Source organism: Talaromyces amestolkiae (assembly GCF_001896365.1).
Source record: "Talaromyces amestolkiae strain CIB chromosome Unknown scaffold23.1, whole genome shotgun sequence".
Taxonomy (NCBI): Eukaryota; Fungi; Ascomycota; class Eurotiomycetes; order Eurotiales; family Trichocomaceae; genus Talaromyces; species Talaromyces amestolkiae.
The window spans coordinates 404,805-428,862 of record NW_024468059.1 but is presented as its reverse complement, the minus strand read 5'-3'; the positions used below and the strand labels follow the sequence as shown (position 1 = coordinate 428,862).

The window sequence follows — 24,058 nt, the reverse complement described above, 5'->3', positions numbered from 1 at the left end:
CAAATTGAATAATCTTTGAGATTGCATAGGTATACTAGCCCTGAATTAAAATAACCACGTCTCGAAGAAAAGATAATGAAAAAAAAAAAAAAAAAAACCGTCGCCGTGAAACTCCTCCATGCGTACAGGACCATAACCTATTGGCAGCGCATCATCATATCGTGTCCGCTCTATCCTGTTTGCTGTTCCAATTTGTATCCCCATCCATCCCGTGAAGCTGAAAACACCGCCATGGTCAACGCCCCACTTAACGCCGTCGCAAAAATCAGAAAGGTATCATTGCCTCGTAAAGATCTTGATTTGGTCCGTCTTGACCCACGTATATTTCGATCAAAAGCACACAGACTAGTTGAAGAAATCAGCAGGAAGGGAAGAGAGACCAGCGATGGTGCCGATGCTACCAACAGCGGCGCCAACGGCAGCAACAGCTGCATACTTCATGAAGGTGTAAGCTTGATTTGACTTGACACGCTTACGACGATGCTCTTCGGTGGTGGGAGCCACTTCTTTGATCGGCTGAGTCTCGGGAATTTGTGATTGAGTGAGCTCGAGATCCTGCATATCAGGGCGTGGCTGCGCATCCGTAATGCTGTCTTGAGTGTTGCCATTATCTTGAGGACCGTCATCAAGATCAGCCTCAAAATCGTTCGCCTTACGCTTGAGATTATTAGAAGTAGGATAGTTCTGAGTGTGGGCTTCAACAATATCCGAAACCGAGACGCGAGTTGCTGGTGCATCTGCCTTGTCAGCCTTTTTGACTTCTGGCTGTTCGTCGGCCAAGTAACGAGTCTTCAGTGGATAACCACTTGAGATCTCGTTTGCGACGTGTCGCAGATATCCGCCTGAGGATCTATGAGGTCCGAATGGGAACGACTCATTGGCATTGTTAGAGGCAAAGCTGCTGGTGGAACCAAGATTGCGGCTAGCCCAGGCCTGGATTGCCGGTGCAATGTTATTGTAAGACTGGTATGCTGGAGCCAGACAAGGGGATACTGCTGGAGCTGGAATATCCATCGGTTTCGCCATCGCCTTGTCTGATGGGCTGGGAACGCGTGGGATTAGATATTCTGGCCATGTGAAACCTTGGTGAGACGACTCTGCACTAGTATGAGGCTGCACTGGAGCAGCCATGGCTGAAGTCTCGCTTGCCAGAGTCGGCTGGTTGAGTACTTGTGAGAAGGCTTGGTTCTCATAACGGGTAGAAGTTTCGACTTCGTTGCCGATCTTGAAGCCTCCCGTKGGGSGAGCCATATCACCCTCGAAAACAGAGAAAGAAGGTGCTTGAGCGTCAGGAGCTGCCTCTTCGCCCCAATCACTGCCTTCATAATGATCATCCTCACTATCCTCGGAATCCTCATCGAACATGCCGTTCTGTTCTTCACCTGCAGAGTCCTCAGATTCGCTAACACCTTCCTCCTCTTCGGACTCAGAGTGGTTTTCGTGCTCTGACATCTCAGGAGAGGCTGCATGGTAAGGTGGGCTGGATGGAGGGATCACAGCTTCACTAGTGGTCGTTGTAGTCTGTTGAATGGTGGCGACGGTTGCATCGTTCAGCGGCTTTGTGGGCAACTGAGAGACCTTGATCTCAGGTGAAGTTACCGGAGAAGTCAAATCGAGAGGACGGCTCAAGTCGCTGCCATATTCCATGTCGGACGACTCAGACCATGGAGAGGACTTTTGCTGGACTGAGAGTGTCTTGTAATCGACGACTTCGATTACGTCGTCATCTTCATCAGGGACGGAGAAAGTATTAGCGGTCAGCCTCATGGCTGGCACGGTGCGCTTTTCGTGCCACTGACAATCGAGACGAACGGCAATAGGTCGGAAGGTCTCTGTCAACTGTTAGTCACTAAATAACTACAGTAAAAATATCATCACTTACGGGCTCCGCGAGAAATCTCACTACCAAAGGTCAAAACATCCCCGTTCTTGACAGTAGTGTTCTGCTTTGGCGTAATCTTGACGTCGTTGAGTTGTGTCCCATGTAGAGAACCGTGGTCACGAATGTAAACCGACTAGAACAAGATAATTATCAGCAATGACAGTTAACACGAACAAAGAGTGAGGCAAGCTTACCTTGTCCTCCATCTTGACACCGATCACAGCATGCTCGCGAGACATGACACGCGAATCAAACCAGGCATTATCATGACAAGGAACCAGATTCTTGTTCTCTGATTTCGACGCTCGACCGACAGGCACGGTATCGTTATTCGATAGGAACGTGAGAGATCGAAACGGGAGCGTGTCCGGCGAATAAACCGGTGTAAGGGTAACGACCACTTCAATGACGTTAGCCATATCTGTCAAGTGCTGGGAGTAGAATGATGGAAGAAAGACAAAAGAAGAGAACACACCTTGTTCGCAAGCCATGATATTTATGACGGACTGAAAGACCGCTTGAAAGGATAAGTAGGAGGGGAAAAAGTAGCGACTTGGTAGGAATTGGTCAGACGGATTGTCCCTTCCCAAAGTTGCATATGAAGCTGTGTTACCCCACCTGGATATCGAGACGGAGTGCAGTTCGAAAGTCAGTCAATAATGATGTCGTCAGATACCCTCCCGAGTTGGATGAACTACAAAAGAGGACACAAAGAAGTTGATGGCGTCGTCGAGGCTGCTCGGAGGGTATAAGATAGAGAGGGGTTATCTAGGCAGATAGACCCGTCAGATTGGGGGGGTGTGGAGAGGGGGCAGTCGGCCCTGTTTGCTGGCGTAATATAGCCAATAGAGTTGTGCTGCAGGTGGCAGCTCCTAGGCTGAGAGGTGACTCGATCGTGGGGCGGGGTCTTGCGTTGGCTTTGAGCCCTGATCTGACCTGACGTGTCGGTCGAGGCTGTATGCAGTTGGATTTGATAGATGAAGTATCACCGTCAACAACGAGAGTAAAGTGATGGAGGGTTATTACGAGAAGGAGGAAGGTGCGAACAAGAGAGAGAGAGAGAGAGAGAGAGCGAAGATAAGAATGCGGTGTTTCAGATCCCGATAAGAGCCGACTGGCTCCTTCCTCAGATGCGGTACGTAGTCCATACGCTTACACTGTAACAATGCATACCGATATACTGGTAATATGCAGTAGTACTACTAACTACTTCGTACAGTACTATGTAGTATATAGTATGTAGTACAATTAGTGTCGTATTAATGAAAGTACCAGCGGTATCAGGTTCCGTGCCTTCCCTAGCAACAGATGTAGCTTCACGATGACGCCGACACTGCAACATGAGACTTACCACACAAATAGGAAAACCTGACTGGCTATTACTACAGCCGGTCGGTCTCGTATTCCCAGTCACCGTTACAAATGTACAAGAGGATCTACAGAGTAAGAGTGCGTATTAGAAGCAGCCTCGATTCCCAGGCAGCCAGCTCGTCATCTGATGCGATAAGGACCCACTTTCATATCGGCGATAAAGCTCTCCGGCGGGTCACGCGTCCCACATTTCCGCCAACCGCGTTAAGTGTTTTTCTTTTCAGCTTGATCACCAGGATAGAAAACGACAATTCGATCAATTTGCGTATGGTACAAAAAGGACAATTCTTCAACTATATTCACCGATCGATGCAATCCCAAAAACCAGACTCGTTCACTGATCGATCAGTCAGACGATACCACCATATCCCGCGCTGAACAATACTGACAACGGCCAACCGGCGCAAAAAATGAACCGTGGTCGACAGCACGAACACATAAAAACGACACGAAGAAAACTGGAAGAAAGAGAGAAAGAGAGACAAAACGAGTCATGGTGGTTGGTGACCCGCCGAGAGAGAGATATTACACATGCAAAAAGAATTCAACTATAGAAACACACATTAAAAACTTGAACAGCAGATATGGCGTAACTCCCCAAGATCGCAAGCCGGATAGATCGAATCGTGATGAGACTGTAGGATGACCGAAGATATACAGCCGAGAAAAACAAAGTCTAAAGGTGAGGAGATGAGAGGAAATATTAAAGTGTCTGTGCAAACTTTTGTCTTCAACCACCACTTTACATTCCAGGTGGAGGACCGCCGAATCCAGCGCCCATAGTCTGCAGACGTGCTGCCAGTTGAGGGTATTTCTCCTGGACTTCGAGCTGTGTACGGGTGGCTTCGGCATAGGAGATCGCGTTGATAACTTCGCCTTCAGTGCGAGCGAGCTCGGCGGCCCGGGTAAAGTATTTGAGAGCTTCAGCGACCTTGCCTTGTTGCAAGAGAAGTTGGGCCATGGTTCCGACGGCAATATCACATTCGGGGTCGACTATTGCAGAATTAGTTAGCATACCTCTTCGATAGAGGAGACTGATCAGAGGCACTTACTGATCAAAGCCTTCTGGCACAGGCTTTCAGCCTCCTTGAAATCCTGCTTCCATTGGAAAATACCAAGAGCCTTGTTGATCAAAGGCAACACGTTGATTGCAGTAGGCTTAGTCTTGCTCTCCATCTCAACAGCCTTGTCGAACTTCTCAATAGCTCCCTGGTAGTCTTGCTGGTCGAGCAGAAGCTCACCGTAGTAGTTGTAAACATCCGGCACAGTTTCGAACTTCTTCACTGATCGCTTGAATGTAGCCATGGCCGAGGCAACGGATCCGAGCTTGTATTGTGTAACACCGAGCTGGATGTGAGAGTAGATGAATGATGGGTCGAGGTCAATGGATTTTTGATAATCCTTGGCGGCTTCGGCGAATTCGCCGAGAATGAAGTGAAGTTGTGCGCGGTGGTAGTAGATATCGGGATCGTCTTTGTTGTGTGCGATAGCGAGCTCGAAATCATCGACGGCACCGTCTTTGTTGCCTACGCTTGGTTAGTAGTGATATAATGAACATTGGACACATGACTTACCAAGCTCAAGATGCAAGCTGGCGCGCTTGATATAACTCTGGGTCAATGATGGCTGAACCTCGATGCTCTTGTTAAGATCCTCCAAAGCGCTTTGTGCATCACCGCGCAGGTAGGTGAAGGTGGCGCGCTGGTTCAACGCGTCGCCTTCAAATTCACCAAGGTCACCCAGTTCAAGCGCTTTCTCAAACGCCTGAGCAGCCTCGTCATATCCTTCACCGGTCTTCTTCTCCATAGCTAGGTAGCCTTTGCGCAATTGTCCTTTGCCAGTTTTCTCGTCCAGATCCTCGGAGTCAAGACCAGCGGGGATGGACTTGGGGCGGAAGCTCTGAAGGTAGTTGCCAACAAACGTAGCACCGGGTAGTCTCTTTCCCTTTGCTTCCATGATTGCCTTGGCCTTCTTCTCTGCAACCTTCTTCAACAGTCTTTCCAAGGATTCGCGGCTCTGGCGGTTGGTAAATTGGTCGATGATGCAGCTAGCGGTAAAGTCAAGAAGTGCGTTATCATATTGCTCCAAATGCTCGTAGGCATTAGCTCGGCGGCCGAGGGCTTTGAGATATTCGTTGTCCATAGCAAGAGCTGCGCTCGTATCTTCGACCACCTTCTCCCACTCAGACAAGACATTCCAGCAAGCGGCGCGGTTGGAGTAGAAGACGGGGTCGGGTTTGCACAGGATGGCTTTTCCGTACAGTTCAATGGCGCGGTTGTAATCCTTTGATCCGTAGGCCTTGTTTCCAGCGGCTTTGAGTTTGGCGGCGTATGCTTTTCGTGTCTATAACAATCAGCGAGACGCTCTTGCTTGCGCGATCGAGTATTAAGTACCTCTTCCGACAATGAGTCGACTGTGCTCTCGTCTACCTCAGGTAGTTCATCGACATCCTCGACCTTGGCTGTCTTCACTTCTGCATTGGTGTTAATACTCAAATAACAGCACCGACCGGAAGTACAGCAACTCACCCTCAACAGCAGCCTTGGTTTCCTGCGCCTTCTTCTCCTCTTCAGCTTTCTTCTTCTCCTTCCGTCTTTGATTCTTGCTCTTCTTCGGCTGTGCGGGTTCTTGGGGTTTGTTGGAGCTCGTCGACAAATAATATACCGTTCCACCGGTCACGACCACAGCAATACCGGCGACTGTATAAACGACGGCCTTGTTTTCAGACACCCAGTTGGAGATGCGATCCCATATTGATGATGATGTGGATGGTGAGAGGGATGCAGTGTCTATCACGACGTTCTGTGTAGCTGGTGTGGTTGCCATTTTGACGGTGAGATTTGGGCAAGGTTGCCGTGTAAGGGAGTAAAAAGAAAAATATAGAATAATACAATTAAAAATTCCTTATGAAATTATAATAAGAGAAAGAAGGCGCCAATAACAGCTGAAGTAATGGCAATTGGGGATGAGAAAAAGGCACGACAAGAGCTTCCGAAGAAGAAAAGTTGTTACTATGCGATCAGGGAATCCGGATTGTTGGCTGACTAACCGTCAATGGGTGACGAAGACGGGCCTGTGATTGGGTGCTGATACAGTCCTCGGAAATGATGTTGATCCTTCTTCGCTACACTACTTGTACAACAACATGAAACTAGTTTTAATATTCGAAGACATGATTTTAATCTGACCCGGTTTAACAATCATCGATTTTATATTGACATGATTTGTGGTGGCATAATCACAGAGCTCGGCGTATGAGACAAGCACGGAGCGATGCATGCATGCATGCATTTGGGTTGCAATAGATCCAGATCAGGCTCATCGTCGACACTTGGAAGCAATGGGAACATCCTGGGTAATGAAAATGTCGATAAAAGATTCATAAGAGAGAATATCTCGCCAGGCACCGAACACCCGAAAGTATGAAACGAAAACTCAATCTCAATGCCATACAAGCCGCTCCGTCAGAAACTCCAACATGTCGCTCAGCATGTTCTCGGAATAGGTGTGTCCCAGACTACGATACTCCTTCCATTGGATGTTGTGGTTGCTCCAGCCTAGAACTCTGAGACTGTCCACCATCTGTCGGCCGAGGGCGATAGGGACAGTTTTGTCTTCGGTGCCGTGTGCAACGAATAGGGGTATGTCCAACGAGCTCTGTTCTGCGGCGTCGTCGGTCCGTGAAGAAGCTGGAATATCAAGTTTGTCGCGTAACGTGGCAATGCCTTTCTCAAGCGATGATTTTTCTGCAACCTCCCCCTCTTGCTGAGCTGCATTCATAACCTCCTCCGCAAAAGGTAGCCATCCACTCAACCCAAACCAGCCTCCCAATGGGTCTCCTTCCCACAACAGTACCGAAATCAGTGAAGCTGCACACCCTTGGCTCCATCCTCCCACAACGACGCTGCCAGCATCGCCGTCCAAGATCTCGATTTCTGCCTTGATCAATTCGTGGATGTATCGCACAGCATCACGGAGCCCCGGGATTGGGAGCTCAGAGCGCCACTTGCGAGTCTCCTCATCCAGGCTGTTGCGAGAACTGTGCTCATTGTCTTCAGTCAACGGCCAATGCGTGTCGAACCACTGGTTAATGACACTCTCTGTAAAAGTTACTGCACGTAACATGGATGCAGTAGGAAAGACAAACTTCGCAAATGGGAACGCCGTATGTAAGGTTGTTGTAGATTGTGTAGTAAAGTACGGAGTATTGCTAGCGTTTCGAGATCGATGGAAGGGTCTGAACAGCAGCGCTGGACCGAAGTCAGTTGCCTGTGAGCCCCGATCGTGCAGAATAATGAACGTCTGTTTATGTGGCAATGTCTGGGGGTTGATGACTAGTGGTCGTGGCCATCTGGGAGGTCGTTGCGGGGACATGATCAGGTTGTCTGTCGTTCATTCAATGAGTGTCAGTGCGGTACGGTGTGAGATGCAGTGTAAGGTGTGATGTGAAGCACGATGTTGGGGGATATGATCTGTCACGACAGTTAAAGAAGGTTGGAGAGGAAATACCAAATCAATAACTGCGTGCTGTTCTTCTATTGCACCACACATGTTAAGCGCAGCACTTGTGACGGGAACTCCCAGCAATATAAAGAAAAGAAGCATAGAGAGCGAAAGAAGGAATGAAACGACCGATTCCTAATAACAGACAAGTGGGATAGAGATTACCTGATAAAGGTGACTCAAAGCAATACAAATGCCGGCAGATTCAAAATGAATAGAGGGGCAGCTCCATACAATTTGATGTCGACACTGGACTATTCGGGACAGCAACAGGTATTCGCTTGGAAGGCTACTCTTCTAGAGCTACATGTATGATGTGGTGCTATTCTGGTCCAAGACTGTTCTAACTTGTGATTGATAGAGATTGTGCCAGATGCATTCGATATCAGTCATATAACTGAGGGAACAGCTCTGGGCCAAAGCCGCGGAAAAAGGGTCTTCCTTTGATGTCGACAGTTCTAGGCCCTTTGTCAAGTGATTTATGCATATATTGCTGCGGTACCTTTTGTTTGCTGCCAGGTGCCAAGGGAGTCCCCGTATAACCCGGACGTCAGCCATTCTAGTACGTTCTCCTCCACATGGGCCTATTCGCATTTGTTCTTTTTCTTCTTCGTCGCATCTTTCTGCTGATTCGTTGACTCAATGCATGTCTCCTCGACTTCGCACGTGCATCCCACTGGATCCTTTTGCATGTCAAGTCGATCCTTTACATTGAAATCTGTGGATGATTCCGGCTAGCCGTTCCTACTCTTTGCTGAATGCGTGTACGGTGCAACCACGCTACAAATACGTATGGATGCATCGGGAGATTGGTATATCGACCGGATCCTGCAAGCCACCTAAACTCCCCCGCGAGGCTGAGTACCTGTCATCGGCGATGCCTCGATGGTCTCTAACAGACACCATTGGCCCGAATGTAATCACAGTCCCCATATACGCTGTCGTGCATATATGACAGTATGCATCTGCCGAAATCCGTCCAAATATGATCTGATCAGGTAGTTGTCCAAAATGTAGATGGAGTGGCACGACGTCGTCGCTTGTTCGCCCGGGCAAAGAGACTTATCTCGGCTACTGTGCCTATGCAGTGCCTGGGTGATCCGACAGGGATCTTGGGCAAGAATGGTTGCACTCACACTAACACCCAACTACGCCCGACCGGTGAGTTCGGACAAGAGAAGAGTCACCTGACCATGTGTATTTTGCGCCTTCAACGCTGTCGCTCACATGACCAGCTCAATTTGTATGAACCACAATGGCCTCACCAAATATTGCACGCATTCATGACATTTGGTATAGCTCTATGCAAAGCCTTGGGATGTCAATATACGAATGTGAGCGACAATCTTCCGATGGCTGCGATGACCACGAGCTGTCGGCACTGGCAGTACTTGATGTTCCAAACTAGTCAATCTGTGTTTCCAATTCGAACGAGCGAGGTTACATCTTGAAATACAACTGCTGAGAGGATTTTTTCTTTTGCTTGTACCCCGTGACTATATTCTCGAGACCGAAAATGAAGATGAGCTGTGATCCGGAGCTTACTCCTACGGCATATGGGGGATTAGGATGCTCTTTCCTATTTGAACACGGCATGGTCGCGCCTTTCCTCCTCCAAACTCTTCTCAGCACTCCAAGGATCCTTTCCAAACAGCACATGGCGACGGGCTAATGGAAATCTCTATCTTCATACTCTGCAACATTAGCAAGTATTGTGGCTAGCTCGCCACTGCTTGTTTCCCATTGGAGCGAGCCAATGGCAAAGGATACATGCAAATATTTTCGATCCATTCAAAGACTGCAAAGCAGCTGCATGTACCTCTTTTGGGTCACATCCAGCCATCGCGCGCTCAACAAGTTCAACCTGCGGGTCAGTTCGTGAGTGGGAAGGTGTTCCCGATGCCTCAGGATGAGACATTGGCTTAGAGGATTGAGCGCAATTAACAGCACACTGTGTATCTTCAAAGACTTGAATGGCCGAGCTATTGGCCCTGAGATCTTATCCTTCTCCATTGATCATCTCTAAGGTCAGCCCAGAAGGACCACCCAGATATGTAGAGTATGCATGCATACACGGATTGACGTGGACCCTAACACCCTCGCCCCTGACTACTAAGTATCTTGTACCTGTGGTACCAGTAGTTTCTATTTGTTTTTCGAGGTAGCCATACCCCAGGAATGGATCACGGTAGATCTCAGTCCAATTCTTGAGAGATCAAGTCGGGTAATTTATCATCAGAAATACTTTAAGGGTTTCAGGGTTCAGAATATATCAGGTTACGACGTGTTCGTAGTATAGCGAGGTGATATTATAGCCCTGCTATTTGATCACTAATTATGACTGCAATTCCTCAAATAGCTTAAGCAACGAGAGAGGCCTCGTCTACGCAACAATCCACGACGCTCAGCTCTCAGGGTTAGCTAAAATAGGGGTAGCGGGTCTTCCGGAAGATGCGCGGAATGTCAGCACTGTGCTGGTGCCTTAGGCCCGCAAACCACGCCATGTGGGCTGATCACGGGCCCTAATGCTCCCTATTCAATTATTTATTTTGCCTGATGAATTGATAAAGTGTCATTAGCAACTGTTCTTTTCGGTCGGTGTATATTGAATCTGTTTTATACTATAGGACAGAAATATTCCGGATGGGGCCAGGTAGCACAAACCTACACGTTTCTATCTCAATCCACTCGGCATTATGGATCTCCAAGCTTTTGTTGATCCGAACCTCCCAGAGGCCGATTTGATCGTTCTCAAGCATCTACACCACGACATTGCCAATTTCGAAGCTACCATTTCATCGGCTTCCTCCGAAAAAGAAGACGCAAATGGATCGACAACAAGAAGAAAACCTCATGCAGCAGCAGCTGACAGCAGCAATGAGGAAGCTGTCATCTCCCAGCTCGACGCCCTCAACGACCCCTCCGACACCTCCTTCGAACCCACCGTCTTCGTAACCTTTGACATGGGCCATCTCCGCACAAAACTGCATCCATATATATACAAACACATCCTCGTCCCTTACATCGCATTCGCACGCAAGATTGTCCGCGTCGACACCGACGTCGTGATGTTGACACACTTATTCCTCTACTTTTCGACCTCCGTGCCCTCCGCGATCCTGCTATACCGACACTTCACATACCTCCATGGCGTGCTGCATTGGATAATGCAGAGCTACTACGTCGGCACATACACACTCATGATGCATCAACACATCCATATGGGCGGCATTCTCACCAAATCCAACCCCATCATCCACGCTTTCGACGTCCTGTTTCCATACATCACAAACCCATTACTGGGCCATACCTGGAACTCGTACTACTACCACCACATCAAACACCACCACGTCGAGGGCAATGGACCCGATGACCTATCTTCTACAATCCGGTATCAGCGCGACTCAATCCCGGATTTTGCGCACTACGTKCTGCGGTTCATGTTCCTCGTGTGGATTGAATTGCCACTCTACTTTTTCCGGCATGGGAAGTACTTGCTTGGACTGAAAGCGTTCTTTTGGGAGGTTAGCACATACATCTCGATTGCAGCACTATATCGATACGTTGATGCGCGCGCGACTGTGTTTGCTTTTTTGTTGCCGCTCTGCATGCTCAGGATAGGGCTTATGGTTGGAAACTGGGGCCAACACGCACTCGTGGATGAGGAGGACCCGACGTCCGATTTGAGGAGTAGCATCACACTGATCGATGTCGCTGTATGTCTCTCCCCCACCCCTTTCTCTGTCCCCCTTCCTTGCACCCTCTAACACTGCTCAATAGTCAAACCGCTTCTGCTTCAATGACGGCTACCACACATCCCACCACCTCAACCCACGCCGCCACTGGCGCGACCACCCAGCCGCCTTCATGCGCGCAAAACACAAATACGCGACGGAGCGAGCACTCGTTTTCAAAAATATAGACTACATCATGATGACCGTGAAACTCATGCAAAAGGACTACAGATATCTAGCGAAATGCCTTGTGCCCATTGGGGAGACGCAGATGCAGATGTCGTTGGATGAGAGGGCGGCGATGTTGAGGAGTAAAACGAGAAAGTTCTCCGAGGAGGAGATCAAGGTCAAGTATGGGTTGTAGATAAATTAAACTTCCTTTCAAAAAAATAATCAGGATGTCAAGGTTAATTTAGACAGAATTTCTAGAAAGTGTCTGGAAAGGAAGAAGGCATGCATGTCATTGTAAAATATTATTGTACATCTATACCTAACCAACATCAATACGTAACCTGCCAGATAGAATTACGGCATGACGGTAAATCTTTTCTTTGGAGTGTTGATCAACTCTCCTTGCCCAGTCTTCCCAATGCATCTGTCAAAAAATCAGACGCGTTCATGAGCTCTGTGCTCCCGTAAACAACTCTCTTCCTGTGTGTTCCGGCCGATGCAGCAGCCACGCTAGTACCGGCGGGACCAGCAGCGCCGGCTGGAGCACTGCCGGCACCAGTGGTACCCTGTTGACCGCTCGTGCGAGCGACCCAGTCCTGCAAATTGCCGTACTCCTCCATGCTGCCACCACCAACGGTAAAGACGATGGCTTCGTTAAAGGCCTGACGACGCTGTCCGAAGCTAGCGGTGATTCCGGGCGTCGACGCGGAGCCTGCGCCGGTCTGCTGTTGGCCCCGCGCAGCGGAGGATGTGGGCATGGCACCTCGTGCATTTGCGCTACGCGGATCAAAGTAGAGATAATTCTCGGTCTTGGCAATGGCCGAACTGGAAGCGGATTGAGGATCCATGATCGACTCTGTAATCTTGGTGAGGGTGAGATCCTTGTTGACCGGAAGGAAATTCTTGACGCCAGAAATCAGAGAGTCGAAGTTGGCGCCAAGAGCACCAGAGGTAATGCGATCAGTCAGTCTGTTGGAAAGAGACGAAAAACCCTTGAAGAGGTCGGATGACTGTTGTTGAGGAGCCCCAGTCGAGCTCGTCATCATGGTCATTCTGGTAATTTCTCGTACCCGCTTGACATATGCAATAGAGGCCGTGTCCTCATTTCCCGCCTTCTGCAACGCTTCCTCAAATTGTGTCATTTCCGCCCTTGTCAATTCCAGTTCTGTTGTCAAGAACCAGATGATAAACAACCGTAGTTTATCGGACGCATCCGTACCCTTGCTCGGGTCATTTATCAGTTCTAGTATTTGAGCTTTGGTTTGCTTGCTGATGTTCTCCTCGAGTTGGAAAAAGTTGTCGAGTTGTCGGTCTTTGATCCCTTGTAGTAACGCCGTAGCAATGTTCATGTGCATATCGAGGGTAGCTTTGCGCTCGCGTAGCTCTGGAAGTAGAGTAATGGCTGCTTTGAGATGATGTGCAGAAGCGCTGGTGTCATTTTGAAGGTCTTCGATTGAAGATGCTCCTGTCTTTTTTGTAATATCGTTGGCATCTTCTTTATACCTTGTTAACTCGGCGTCAATATCTTCCGCCACTTGAGGGAAGGGCACGTTGGCGTTACGTTTCCAGAAGAAATCTGTCGCATTAAGATCATATGCCTTTTTAGTCTTTCCTTTTGAAGGGTCCGATTCGTCCACCAGCGTCTCCACCGTGATACGATTCAGGTGCATCTTCAGAACATCTTGCACCAAAGACTGGTAAGTCCATCCGTGGGACAGCATCGGCACGAGGTCAACATTCCGATCCACAATTATCATTACCGGTCGCGACGATGGCACGGCAGCTCCTGGTCGTTTGTTGCTCGAAAACAGATTATCCTTCGAATTGAGTATATGGTCGCGCAGTTTGCGATCTAATTTGGTGGCTATAAGCTCGGCAGCGCCGCCTTTCGGGCATCGAATGATGGGTATAGCGCCCATAGTGACACTGACGTCAAAAAGTCCACTGACAATTTGATCCACGATGTTGTCGAGATCTTCATCGCTTGTTTGAGCACTGTTGATCTTCCAGTACGAGTCATTACCAAGGCCCAAGCTGAACAGATCCGGCTCCGCGACGATAAAGTTCAGGTATTGGTCAAAGACTTGAGATATATGTTCTGCCGTGCCCGATGTTGCGATCTGTGATGCGAAGTCTTCCAGTAGCTGGCGCGGTACCGACGAGAGAAAGTTGACGTAGGCGGGGGAGTATAGCCCGCGAGATAAGTCTGAATTGATGAGTTGCGTGTTCACTGCAGTCGGCTCCACAAGGTAAACGACGGGTACGTCAGGTATCGGATATCGTGCAGAGTTTATGTTCCTGAAAAGCGTCAGTCAATGTCAACAAAGTCGAAAATGGTGGTGCATACAAGTGGATAGTGACACCCCACGCCCGCAAGTCATTCACTCGTAGTACGCTACTGATCACATCTCGGCCTTTATTATCAAACACTAGGACTTTCCATATCGGATCTCCGTCTTCGTTCAGGATTGGTGTAGACTGGGGGATGACGGCCGCGGCGCCATCAGCCTGCGCATCGCTGGAGGCTTGGACTTCGTGATTGAGGTTGAGGATTCTTTGGATGGATGCTAATAGTAGTGTACCGTTAGTATACAGACTCAATGCCGAGAGTAAAAGATGTAGTTTAGAACAGCAGAGCAGCTCACCGATTTGCCGGTCCCGCAGCGACAGGGCTAAGGTGGCCATCGCGACAGAACAGGTGTCGACGTCTGTCGCTGGCAAATTTCAGTAGGAAACAGTTGCCAGATTATCTCATACAAACACGGCTATATGAGAGATTCTAGTCAGATTGTCTCAGAGAACGGCAGCAGGCAGCTCGATATTTTGATACATTATGCTTGTCTATCGTCCACTTGGCAGCAACGGGCAGTGACATATCACAGGCCGCAGCGGCAGCCAATCAGGTGATATAGAAGCAAGCAAACAAAACAAACATTTACCACACCCCTTGGCAGATCATGTGCACCGCTAGACCTGATTTGGAGAGACACGACACAATCTCCCGCTCTTCTCTTCTCGCCCTCTGCTCCGTCTTTCACTTCACATTCACTCACCACTTACCTCAACTACACCCATCATCACACACCTGTAAAGCGATTGATTCTGCTGCCATGAAGCAGCTTTTCTCTGGCTCTCTGTATTAGGGCTCTCTTTCTTTCATTTAATCGAGAGTTTCTTAAGGCAAGTTAGACGGCGCTACTGTTGAAAACGCGTCACTGTGAGATCTCTGTCTGAGGACAGGACTCAATAGGTTTTGTCTGCCTACTTTGATTTTACTACTAGAGAAGCGGGAGTCAGAATAGCTGGACACAAAGAGTGCACGAGAAGGAGCTAAGAGACAGAGATTCTCCTACTGTACATGCTTGTATTGTGATTTGCCGTGCTTTTTCATTTGTTTCTCTGCCTAAAGAGCGACTGGACAGCAGCTCCCACGATCTGATCGAAAAAGAGACATCAACGCCTGAACAGATGCCAGACACACTACTGCAGCTCAGCCACATCTATTAATCAACTAGCTTAAGCTAGAAGAGGCACATCGCTCGAGGTGGAGTCTGTACGGCTGTCTCACTGAATTCATCCTGACGACTGCCCGACCTTTACAGAATCCCTGGCTGGATCAGACACACGATAGGCGGCCTTTATTTCCACGACCCGACTACCCTGGTTCGGTCCGTGAAATTGCGCGCATCTTAATTTGTGTGGTAATAATTACTCCGCCCGCACTCTGCTCATTGGACCAGCTGGCTATTCCATAATTCCACGCCTCTTCTCCATAACGACCACGCGGTTGATCGTTGTATCACGTGACCTGTGCACGTATAATCTGCAACAAACATGGAGCAATCAACAACACCTCAACCACCACAGAGTAATAATGCTCCGTCCGCCATTGAGCAGACTTCTTTTGCCGACGATATCTGGAATAATATGGAAGGCATCTTTCCGGAGCTAGATGTTCAACAATCGGACCCACAATTGCAATCCAACCAACAACAGGGCCCCCAAGGCATTACATGGGATCATCCAATCTTTACACAGACCAACCAGCAGTCTGAACAACAGCCTTCTTTCCCACAGCAAAATGATCATATCCGGGACTTTTACTCTGCGACGCCTCAGGCCTGGGGTCAACCTACGTCTTCGACTCAGACCGCAAATGACCCTTCTGGCCAAGCATACGGACTTTCTCAACAACATCCATATTCGATACAGCAACAGTTCCCCCAGGATCGGGTCTCATATAATTCCCGTACTATAAGTCCTGAAAATCTTGCTTATCAATATACAATCCCTGGCCAATATTACCAGCAGCCCGGTCTACAGCCTGCCGGCACATATGCTCAACAACAACCCCGACATCAGGCCATCGCTCCACGACCTCCTGCTACCCAGCAGCAGCCTGTTTTGTCGGGAGGAGCTCAGTCTACACAGAGCCATCAGTACATCATGCCAACGAATGCCGGCAATGCACAAGCACCTAATTTCAACCAATTTGAGAATGCGGCAACCGCAGGCTTGAACTTTCAAAATACGATTGATCCACAATTCCTCTCTTCACTTCAAGAAGCATCAGGTGGACCTCATTCATCACAGAACCAATTCTTATTCTACAATCCGAATGCATCCTCGTACGAGCGTCCTAATGACCCAAAGTGCGTGATCCTCGTCAATTATTATTTGGATGCTTGAAGCTAACCTATATCAGGGCGTATCAAGCTTTTCCGGACAACTTAGCCCAGCTCAATGCGGAACAACTCAATGCTAGACAGCATTTGGCCCCTAGCCTTATGGGACAACTGCCTCATCTAGCACCCTATCCTGTCCCCGGAATGCTAGGTATGTATCGAATGTTTTCACACTTCTAGATTTGTCCATTCTGATACCATTCATAGCACCAAATGGAGCACCTAAGCCGGCTGCTCAAATACCAAGTCCCAGGAAACGAGGAAGGCCTAAGAAACACCCACTCAAAACACCAAATGACAAAGCGAGATCTGACTCGATTTCTGACACTTCTGATTCGGAGCTAGAGGTTGAAGAACCGGATGAACCTTCGCCTCTGCCTGCCGTGCGTCCGACGGATCCAGAGGGGGCTGTTCAATACGATACCATCAAAGCTATTTGGTCACCGCGTAATAAGTACCCTAGCGTTGAGAAGATTAAGAATGCTCTTGTTGCTTTCAAGGATGTCGTCAAGACTGTCAGAGACGAATGGAAGTCGCTCAGTCAGGCAATGAAGGATGCTGAGAACCAGAACAACAACGATAAAGCGTCCTCGCTGAGAAATCAAGTCGTCCAGCAACGAAAACTCATCAACGCCGTCATTACCACAGCGATAGACAAGGGTCATCCTGTTATTGTTGAAAAGTACGTACATTTTCCTCCCCTTCTAATCTCACTAGCACATCAATTCTATTGCGTCTCTAGAACTTTGATGCAGAATGCACACATCTACCATGTAACCATCTCAAAATGGATAGTGAGCGAACTTAAAAAGATAGTTAATTGCCGAACAAGGCATGATTCGAGCACTGGTCATACACAAATGTGTGCAGTATCGTCTCTACTACCAAAATTCGCAAATAAAATCTTGAGATTACATTACATGGGAAATGCTTTGCTGCTGTGCCATGTTAATGCCGTGGCAGCATTCTAGCAACCCCCTTCCGTTAATCACTTCAAACGCAGTCTTTGGATCAAAACTAAACGTAGCTAACATCTTATAGATTAGGAGAGCACCCAATGGCTGTTGCAGCTTTATACTCTTTTTTACTTGATCGTCACCAGTCCTCGGATTATGAGGGCGTATTGCTGGTCAACATTCTCACAGTAAGACTTCTTCAACTTGTTGGAATGATTCACACTCATGATACATTTTAGTTGTTATCACGTTTCACGACCATGGACGATGAGGTTCTTCTCAAGACAAATGTCTCAAAACTTCTACCAAGAATAATCAAAAAAGGCATCCAACCTGGCAAAGACTTGGCTCAAAAGATCATGGATAATGCAGCCCAATCAACGAAACGAAAGCAGGAGTCTAACGGCAACTCATCTTCTCGAGACGCCACACCTGACAAGTCGAACGCATCCGCCACTGGAGTCAAGCGTACTCGCGATGGAGAACCCAATGGCCTCCCGGCCACCAAGAAGATAGTAAACCCAGTCCTAGCAGCAAAAGGTGGTCCTTCTGCTAAAGCGGCTACTGGCAGCACGGCCAAAGCTGTGGATAACAAAGCCGCCGCTGCTCCAGCTGTTCGACCCAAGGCTAGCATCGTTCCTCCCAAACCAAGTAGTCTCTTTGGTAGTTTGGCTTCCGCATCGAAGAAGCCTGGAACCTCAAATGCGGCGCGAGCTGCTGCAGCTGCCGCTGCGGCCAAGGAAAAGGGGGGTGCTGCAACTGATAAGAAAGAATCGCCACAGCCAGCACCCTCCAAACCAGCTTTCTCGTTTGGTGATATACTAGCAGACCTTAACAAAAAAGAGGAAGCCAAAGTCAAGAAGCCCTCCGACGATCTTCCACCTGAAACGGAAGAAGAGCGTGAAAAGCGTCTTCGAAAGGAAGCACGCCGGAAACTTCGCGTCAGCTGGAAGCCCGATGACTCTCTCACTGAGGTCCGCTTGTTCACTCACGATCCTGAAGAGGTCGTTGGTATGGATGATGACCTGAAGAGGGACGTTGACGATATCAAAGGAGAAGGCCGTATGCTCAAGCTTCACAAAGACTTGGATGAAGACGAGGACGATGAGGTGGAGCCACAGGAAGAAGAGTATCATCCTTGGACAAGCCTGCCTACTGTTGACCAAGACTTGAGCAACGAGGACCAAGCGAGCAATTTCATCAAGAGAGGTGGAAACAAGGAGCCGGACAGCCCTGAGAAACTTGCTCAGGAGAGCAGAGAAGCCACCACTTTGATGGTTTTCTATACGTCTGCTGCAGATGTGCCGGCTTCACCTAGGGAACCTCCTGCGCCTACTGATGACGAGCCGCCTACCACTCAACTGCTATTTGGTGAGCCTGATGACAAAGTCAAGGTATCTTATACTTTTAGCCATTTTTCAATAACAATTTTCTAACATTGTGGCTTAATAGGCTCGCTCTGCTCGCTACTTGGCGATGATCAACTCGCAACCCGCACCAACTCCTGCACCCGCTGCAACTATTGCACCTGTTGCGCCAGTCGTTCCTGGTGGCGCTTTAGATATTGCTAATTTACTGAAAGTCATTCAGAGTGCACCTCAACAGGTACAATCTACAACGCCTCCTGTTCCTGCTCCACAGCCGGCACAAACTCAACCAAACCCTCTCGCGAATCTTGAGCAGACTATCAATTTATTCCGACAGCAACAGCAAGCACCGCCAGTCATACCGCAGATTCCTCAAATACCTCAAATACCACAAATACCACAAATACCACAGATCCCTCAGATTCCTCAGATTCCTCAAGTTCCTGTCTCTGCTCCGTCGGGACAACCAATCGACTTTCAAAAAATCCTTGCTGTGCTAAACGCTCAGAAGCAAATGGCGCAACAACAGCAACCAGTCGCTCCACAAATACCTGCAGCACCAGCAGGCATCGCCCCCAATCTTGCAGCGCTCGTTTCCCAACTTAGCGGCCAAAGAACAGGCTCTCCAGTGTCACAGCCACAACCGCCAGCTCAGTCCTCGTCCGGTCTATATGAAGACCCAGAGCGTAAACGATATCGTGACATTGGCCGCGGAAACGAGAACAATGGCTACGGCCCACAAGGCAGCGCAAAACGTCCCCGAATGTACGTCGACCCCGAAGCGAAGAAACATCCACGCGCTGGGTCGGTGGCATGTCGATTCTGGCGAGAAGGCAAATGTCTTAAGGGTGATGACTGCACCTTTCGCCATGACCCCGCCGATTTGAACTAATGTCGGCTACTTGATACCCTCATCATTTAGACTACAAGTTATTGCATCATGCACGGTTTGACTCATTGCATACCTTACCCTCATGGGAGTTTTCAATTTAATTCCGGCGTTACCAAAAAAAGATGGCACAAGATTCATTCACGGGGGGCTTTCTTTTTGATCATTTCTTCTTCACGGAGCAACAGCATCCTGTATATTAATTTACCTGCAAAATTGGCGTTTCTATCTCCTGTTTGCTAGCATTTATCCAGGCATGTTTCTTCAGCCGTGTTGTACTATTATATTCGTCCTGTTTGGAGGTTGAGAATGGCTCTTAAGGGCCTGCAGTTCAGAGCCAGCCTTGATGTCCTAGAGCTTGATATTTTTATCACTAGACCCTGAAGCTAGGTTTGCCCGTTGGGAGAGAAGGCTACTGAATAAACCTAGCCTGAATGGGTCTTGAGTGTTTATAGTCCTGGGATCCATAAATCATCTACCTGTGGTTGTATATGCAAGTGTTTGAGTATACTAGCAAGAAATATCCTTCTAACAATACTTTGCATCAGTGAAAACACTAGCCTGGAACTGTAGAGTTGCAGTGGACCAATACCCGCAATGTAAGCATTTTTAAGAATGAATCGTTTAGCATCATAGAAAAAGCCTGAAATTGCAGCATCTATGCTTACCCCATCACTAGACTGTATCGCACAAGTATGATCACTCTAGTATTTCATATGATGCCTACCCCATAGATATACTACCGGGGCCTGAAACGATATAGAAAAAGGGAACAGAATGAAGATGATGTAATGCCATATCTAACTCATAAGTCTTCCTATTCACAGCATGAGAGAATACCAAACCTAGGGGTTCTCTTTACAACGCCATCTACCAATGGATAGAAACCAAATTTTAACACCAGTCTTATAGTTAAAGACTTATGTTTAGCTATTGCAGATTGCAGAAACATACAAGTCCGATTTCGACTCGGGTCAGCTTCGTTAGTATTGCATCAAAAAGCTCTTTCTCAGATTTGGCGACCTTGATTTCACAGTCTTGTGACAAGCAACTCCGAAGCTAGAGGCTCAATTGATGGGATGTTTCAGTCTTTTGCTTACATCAATGATACGTATTACCAACGGTATTCCGTACGTACAGAGACACCCAAGGATAAACAAGGAAGGCTCAATGAGGGACGAAATTTGATATATTTGTCCACAACTTCTAAAACATAAACACCCAAAAGTGCTTTACTCCCGAGTTTTGAAATCGTTGTTGACCGTCAGGCATCGGACACGATACAGTAGCTAGCAAAAACAAAGCAGATCCCCTCTTGATCTCTGGATCCCGTGTCAGGGTTCTCTCCCGGGCCTAAACTTCTAAAGTTGCAAATTTCCACAAACGTCTGAGCGACGTCTACTTTGCAGTAAGAAGAATGCTATCCGCGCCCTTACTTTCCTGACGGCTGCAGTATCCCAAACCTCCCAATCCGTTCCTTCGGCGTTTGGCGAAAGAAGTCCCGCACAGTGACCAGCTTGACAGCAGGATAACGATCATTGTGGAGCGGTAGCGGTAAGGTCGTCTGGCCGTTAAGCGAATAGTACGTGTAGAACAGACCTAACCAGGCCATGGCGTTGTCTGGATTCTGGTTTCGTGTCTCATGCATAAGCTTGTAGAGATCCTCTAAGCTTCCCAGTCGTACCATGCCCGGCTCTTCACCATAGATGTCCCGAAATTCTGCGACGATCTCTTTGATATTGACGTGGTCGCCACGAACTACAAGTAAGAATATCAGCCCGTGATTCATAGATTCGTTTTAGACCTCTATAATATCTTCAGAGGGCTGCTGTACGTATGATGAATATGGATAAAGATAACTAGATACGTATAATGAAAGCCGCATGATCAGAGACTTACAAGAAAACCACCCTACTGCATCCTGGTCCACTGCGATCTCTGCTGTGAACTGAGCTGCATTTCGATACGTGGTGAATTCCCAACGTTCATCTCCCGTGCCCCAATACTTGAACAGATGGCCTTTGGCATCCCACATTCCTACCCACGGCCGTTCTAAGAAACATCCATTTAGAACATGAACGGCACTTATCCGTCCCTGCGCCTCCCTATCCTCTAGATATGCCTGTACAAGCTTCATCGGATCCTTAGGGGGGTGTTGGCCGAGCTCCAACTTGCGGAAATCCATCGACCAATCCCCGGCAATATACCTAGGAACCCCCTCAGCGATGCATGCGTCGATGAGGAGTTTTTGTCCGTCAACCATCAAGGAAGGAGGGCCTAGATAACAGCAGATGGCCACATCGGCACCATGAACAGCGGCTCGGAGCGTGGTGCTATCGGTTGAAGACGTGGTATGGATGGKGAGACGCGGTTCGTTGCGGAGCTGACTTGGAAGCTTGGAAGGTGTACGGCAGAGGCCATGGACACGAACGTTAGGTTTAGCCAAGAGGTACTCGGCGATGAGCCTCCCAAGACTGCCAGTGATACCAGCAATGGCAACCGTGGTGGATGGATTCATGGACATGATGAGCCTTAAATCGAAAACCTGAGCTTGTTATTTCAATGATAGAAGTCGTTCAGGACGGACTACATTGGGTTTTAAATACGCTTTTGGGTTTGTACTGTATGTATGATATGTCCTACCTAGCATATCATGATCGATTCTTGGGCGCCACAGACCTAACAAATTAGTCATACTCTCGGACATCGGGTGAATCCATTTCTACCGAAATTCCACGTGTACAGACAAATTCAAAACTTTTCTTCACCTTTTAGACTCTCACATTTTTGTTTACCCCCGCCTGTAAGGCTGTTGCCTGAAGCTAGTCCTAGCCCGGTTTGACTTGTATTTTATGATAACTAAACGCGCGCTGTGCGCGCCGGGGACCTGAAACGATGTAAGAAGGTAATGTTTAGTGTAAATATCTACTGCTTTACGTAGGGGAAAGAAGGACCTGCGTTGCAGCGAATCAATGCTACATAGTAGTCCAAAAGTCGAGATTTAACTTCACGACTGAGCGTGACATGGAAGGTCAACCAAATGAAAATATGACACAGCCAGAACTGCATCATTTGATTATCGTATGCTGTCATGCGATTTATCTTGGAGGTCTCACCAATGGTTTTGATGAGAATGAGTGGTACGTACTTCTTCGCGACGACCCCAATGGTGTTTCTTTCCGCCTTCTTCCAGGATTCAGTGTACATGAAATCTGGATGAGACAATACAGCATTGCCTTTCTCCTATAGGACAGAGTCTAATATCAAGATCAAACTATGGGCTCCGCTGACATGTGGAAGGTTACTCGCTCCGTTCCAAAGAGGCGAAACTCCTACCTTTGTGAATCACATCAAGGCAGGATTGCAGGAATATGAAAATAGTGGAGGGGCAGGAGTTTTGATATTCTCTGGGTTTGTGCATCCCTTGATTTCTCAGGGTCTCGCTCTATACTCGAGGCTCTGGATAGGCATGGCTGATCGATACATTCCTAGAGGCGCAACGAAACGAAAAAGCACAGATCTCACAGAGGGACAATCATATCTAGTAAGCTGACACCCTATCAAGTTGACATCGTCTCTAAGCAGCTACGCAGAACCTCGCCCGAAACAACAACTTTTTCAGATCTGAACATCAAAACTTCAATATCGATACATCCAATATCCTCGCCGAAAACCATGCCACAGACTCCTATCAAAACATCCTCTTTTCATTACTACTGTACCGCCAACATACACAACTACCCCATCCAAAAAGTATCACAATCATAACCCACGCTTTCAAAAGACGCCGATTTTTGGATTTGCATCTCCCTGCTATGGGCCTCMCCCCGCCAATAGCGGCAAACAAGCCAAGAATCCCGGTTTTGTTCATAGGCGAGAATCCGCCTGAACATATCACTCCTTTGGCTGAATTGATGGATGGAGAAGAGAAGAGGGGGTTTGCAGTGTGGAAAAATGATTTGTATGGCACGCAGGATGTGTTGGGCAGAAAACGGAAGGAAAGGGGATGGAGTAAGCTTGAAGAAGAGCTTGTTTTGCGGAGGGAAAGAAACGAGGTTGTCAAGAGGCTGGTGAGATGGGAGGGAGATGTGCTGTTTTTGGGGATGGAGGATTTGCCGTGGACATAGTGGATAGACTACCAAAATTGGTAGATACCCTTGTCAAGTAACTAGATTATATATAGTATACTAATACATATAGTATCTGACGAGCTAGCCATCTACTACGAGCCGCAGTATGAACAGTCTTGTTGGTTTTCCCAACACAATGCTCATTGGCATGCAATCTCTGCACTACACAGGCAGTAAAAATTAGCCCTAATACATCTAGCCACATACGCTAAAGGGTTTTGGTAGGGCTAAAACTGTGCGTCCAGATCTTAGGTCCCCTTTAAATTTGAGTTACTCGGATTAAAAAGTCTGACGAGCAAATTACTGTAGTGTTTCTTCACGCTATACTGACTCGATGCTGGTCTTGGCTTCATCTTGCTCTGCCGCTCGC

At 48.0% G+C, this 24,058-nt stretch overlaps 7 protein-coding genes across 7 annotated transcripts; 2 read left to right on the top strand and 5 right to left on the bottom strand.

Annotated features, from left to right (window-relative positions):
• Positions 1-345: 345 nt before the first annotated feature.
• Positions 346-2,301, bottom strand: BHQ10_009300 (uncharacterized protein; the record flags this gene model as incomplete). Its single annotated transcript, XM_040882202.1, has 3 exons — positions 346-1,832; positions 1,883-2,015; positions 2,077-2,301. 3 exons carry the CDS (start codon positions 2,299-2,301, stop codon positions 346-348), a joined length of 1,845 nt encoding a protein of 614 aa, XP_040737802.1.
• A 1,694-nt stretch (positions 2,302-3,995) lies between these two features.
• On the bottom strand, positions 3,996-6,079 carry BHQ10_009299 (uncharacterized protein; the record flags this gene model as incomplete). Its single annotated transcript, XM_040882199.1, has 5 exons — positions 3,996-4,246; positions 4,306-4,779; positions 4,828-5,596; positions 5,647-5,726; positions 5,782-6,079. The coding sequence occupies 5 exons, from the start codon at positions 6,077-6,079 to the stop codon at positions 3,996-3,998; spliced, it is 1,872 nt and encodes a 623-aa protein (XP_040737801.1).
• Positions 6,080-6,694: 615 nt separating this feature from the next.
• Positions 6,695-7,627, bottom strand: BHQ10_009298 (uncharacterized protein; the record flags this gene model as incomplete). The annotated part of the gene is made up of 1 exon (XM_040882198.1): positions 6,695-7,627. One exon carries the CDS (start codon positions 7,625-7,627, stop codon positions 6,695-6,697), a length of 933 nt encoding a protein of 310 aa, XP_040737800.1.
• Positions 7,628-10,452: 2,825 nt separating this feature from the next.
• On the top strand, positions 10,453-11,854 carry BHQ10_009297 (uncharacterized protein; the record flags this gene model as incomplete). Its single annotated transcript, XM_040882197.1, has 2 exons — positions 10,453-11,472; positions 11,537-11,854. 2 exons carry the CDS (start codon positions 10,453-10,455, stop codon positions 11,852-11,854), a joined length of 1,338 nt encoding a protein of 445 aa, XP_040737799.1.
• A 199-nt stretch (positions 11,855-12,053) lies between these two features.
• On the bottom strand, positions 12,054-14,346 carry BHQ10_009296 (uncharacterized protein; the record flags this gene model as incomplete). Its single annotated transcript, XM_040882196.1, has 3 exons — positions 12,054-13,959; positions 14,009-14,228; positions 14,307-14,346. The coding sequence occupies 3 exons, from the start codon at positions 14,344-14,346 to the stop codon at positions 12,054-12,056; spliced, it is 2,166 nt and encodes a 721-aa protein (XP_040737798.1).
• Positions 14,347-15,495: 1,149 nt separating this feature from the next.
• On the top strand, positions 15,496-19,561 carry BHQ10_009295 (uncharacterized protein; the record flags this gene model as incomplete). Its single annotated transcript, XM_040882195.1, has 6 exons — positions 15,496-16,313; positions 16,367-16,497; positions 16,554-17,028; positions 17,388-17,490; positions 17,542-18,696; positions 18,755-19,561. 6 exons carry the CDS (start codon positions 15,496-15,498, stop codon positions 19,559-19,561), a joined length of 3,489 nt encoding a protein of 1,162 aa, XP_040737797.1.
• A 1,429-nt stretch (positions 19,562-20,990) lies between these two features.
• Positions 20,991-22,082, bottom strand: BHQ10_009294 (uncharacterized protein; the record flags this gene model as incomplete). Its single annotated transcript, XM_040882194.1, has 2 exons — positions 20,991-21,316; positions 21,458-22,082. The coding sequence occupies 2 exons, from the start codon at positions 22,080-22,082 to the stop codon at positions 20,991-20,993; spliced, it is 951 nt and encodes a 316-aa protein (XP_040737796.1).
• Positions 22,083-24,058: the final 1,976 nt, after the last annotated feature.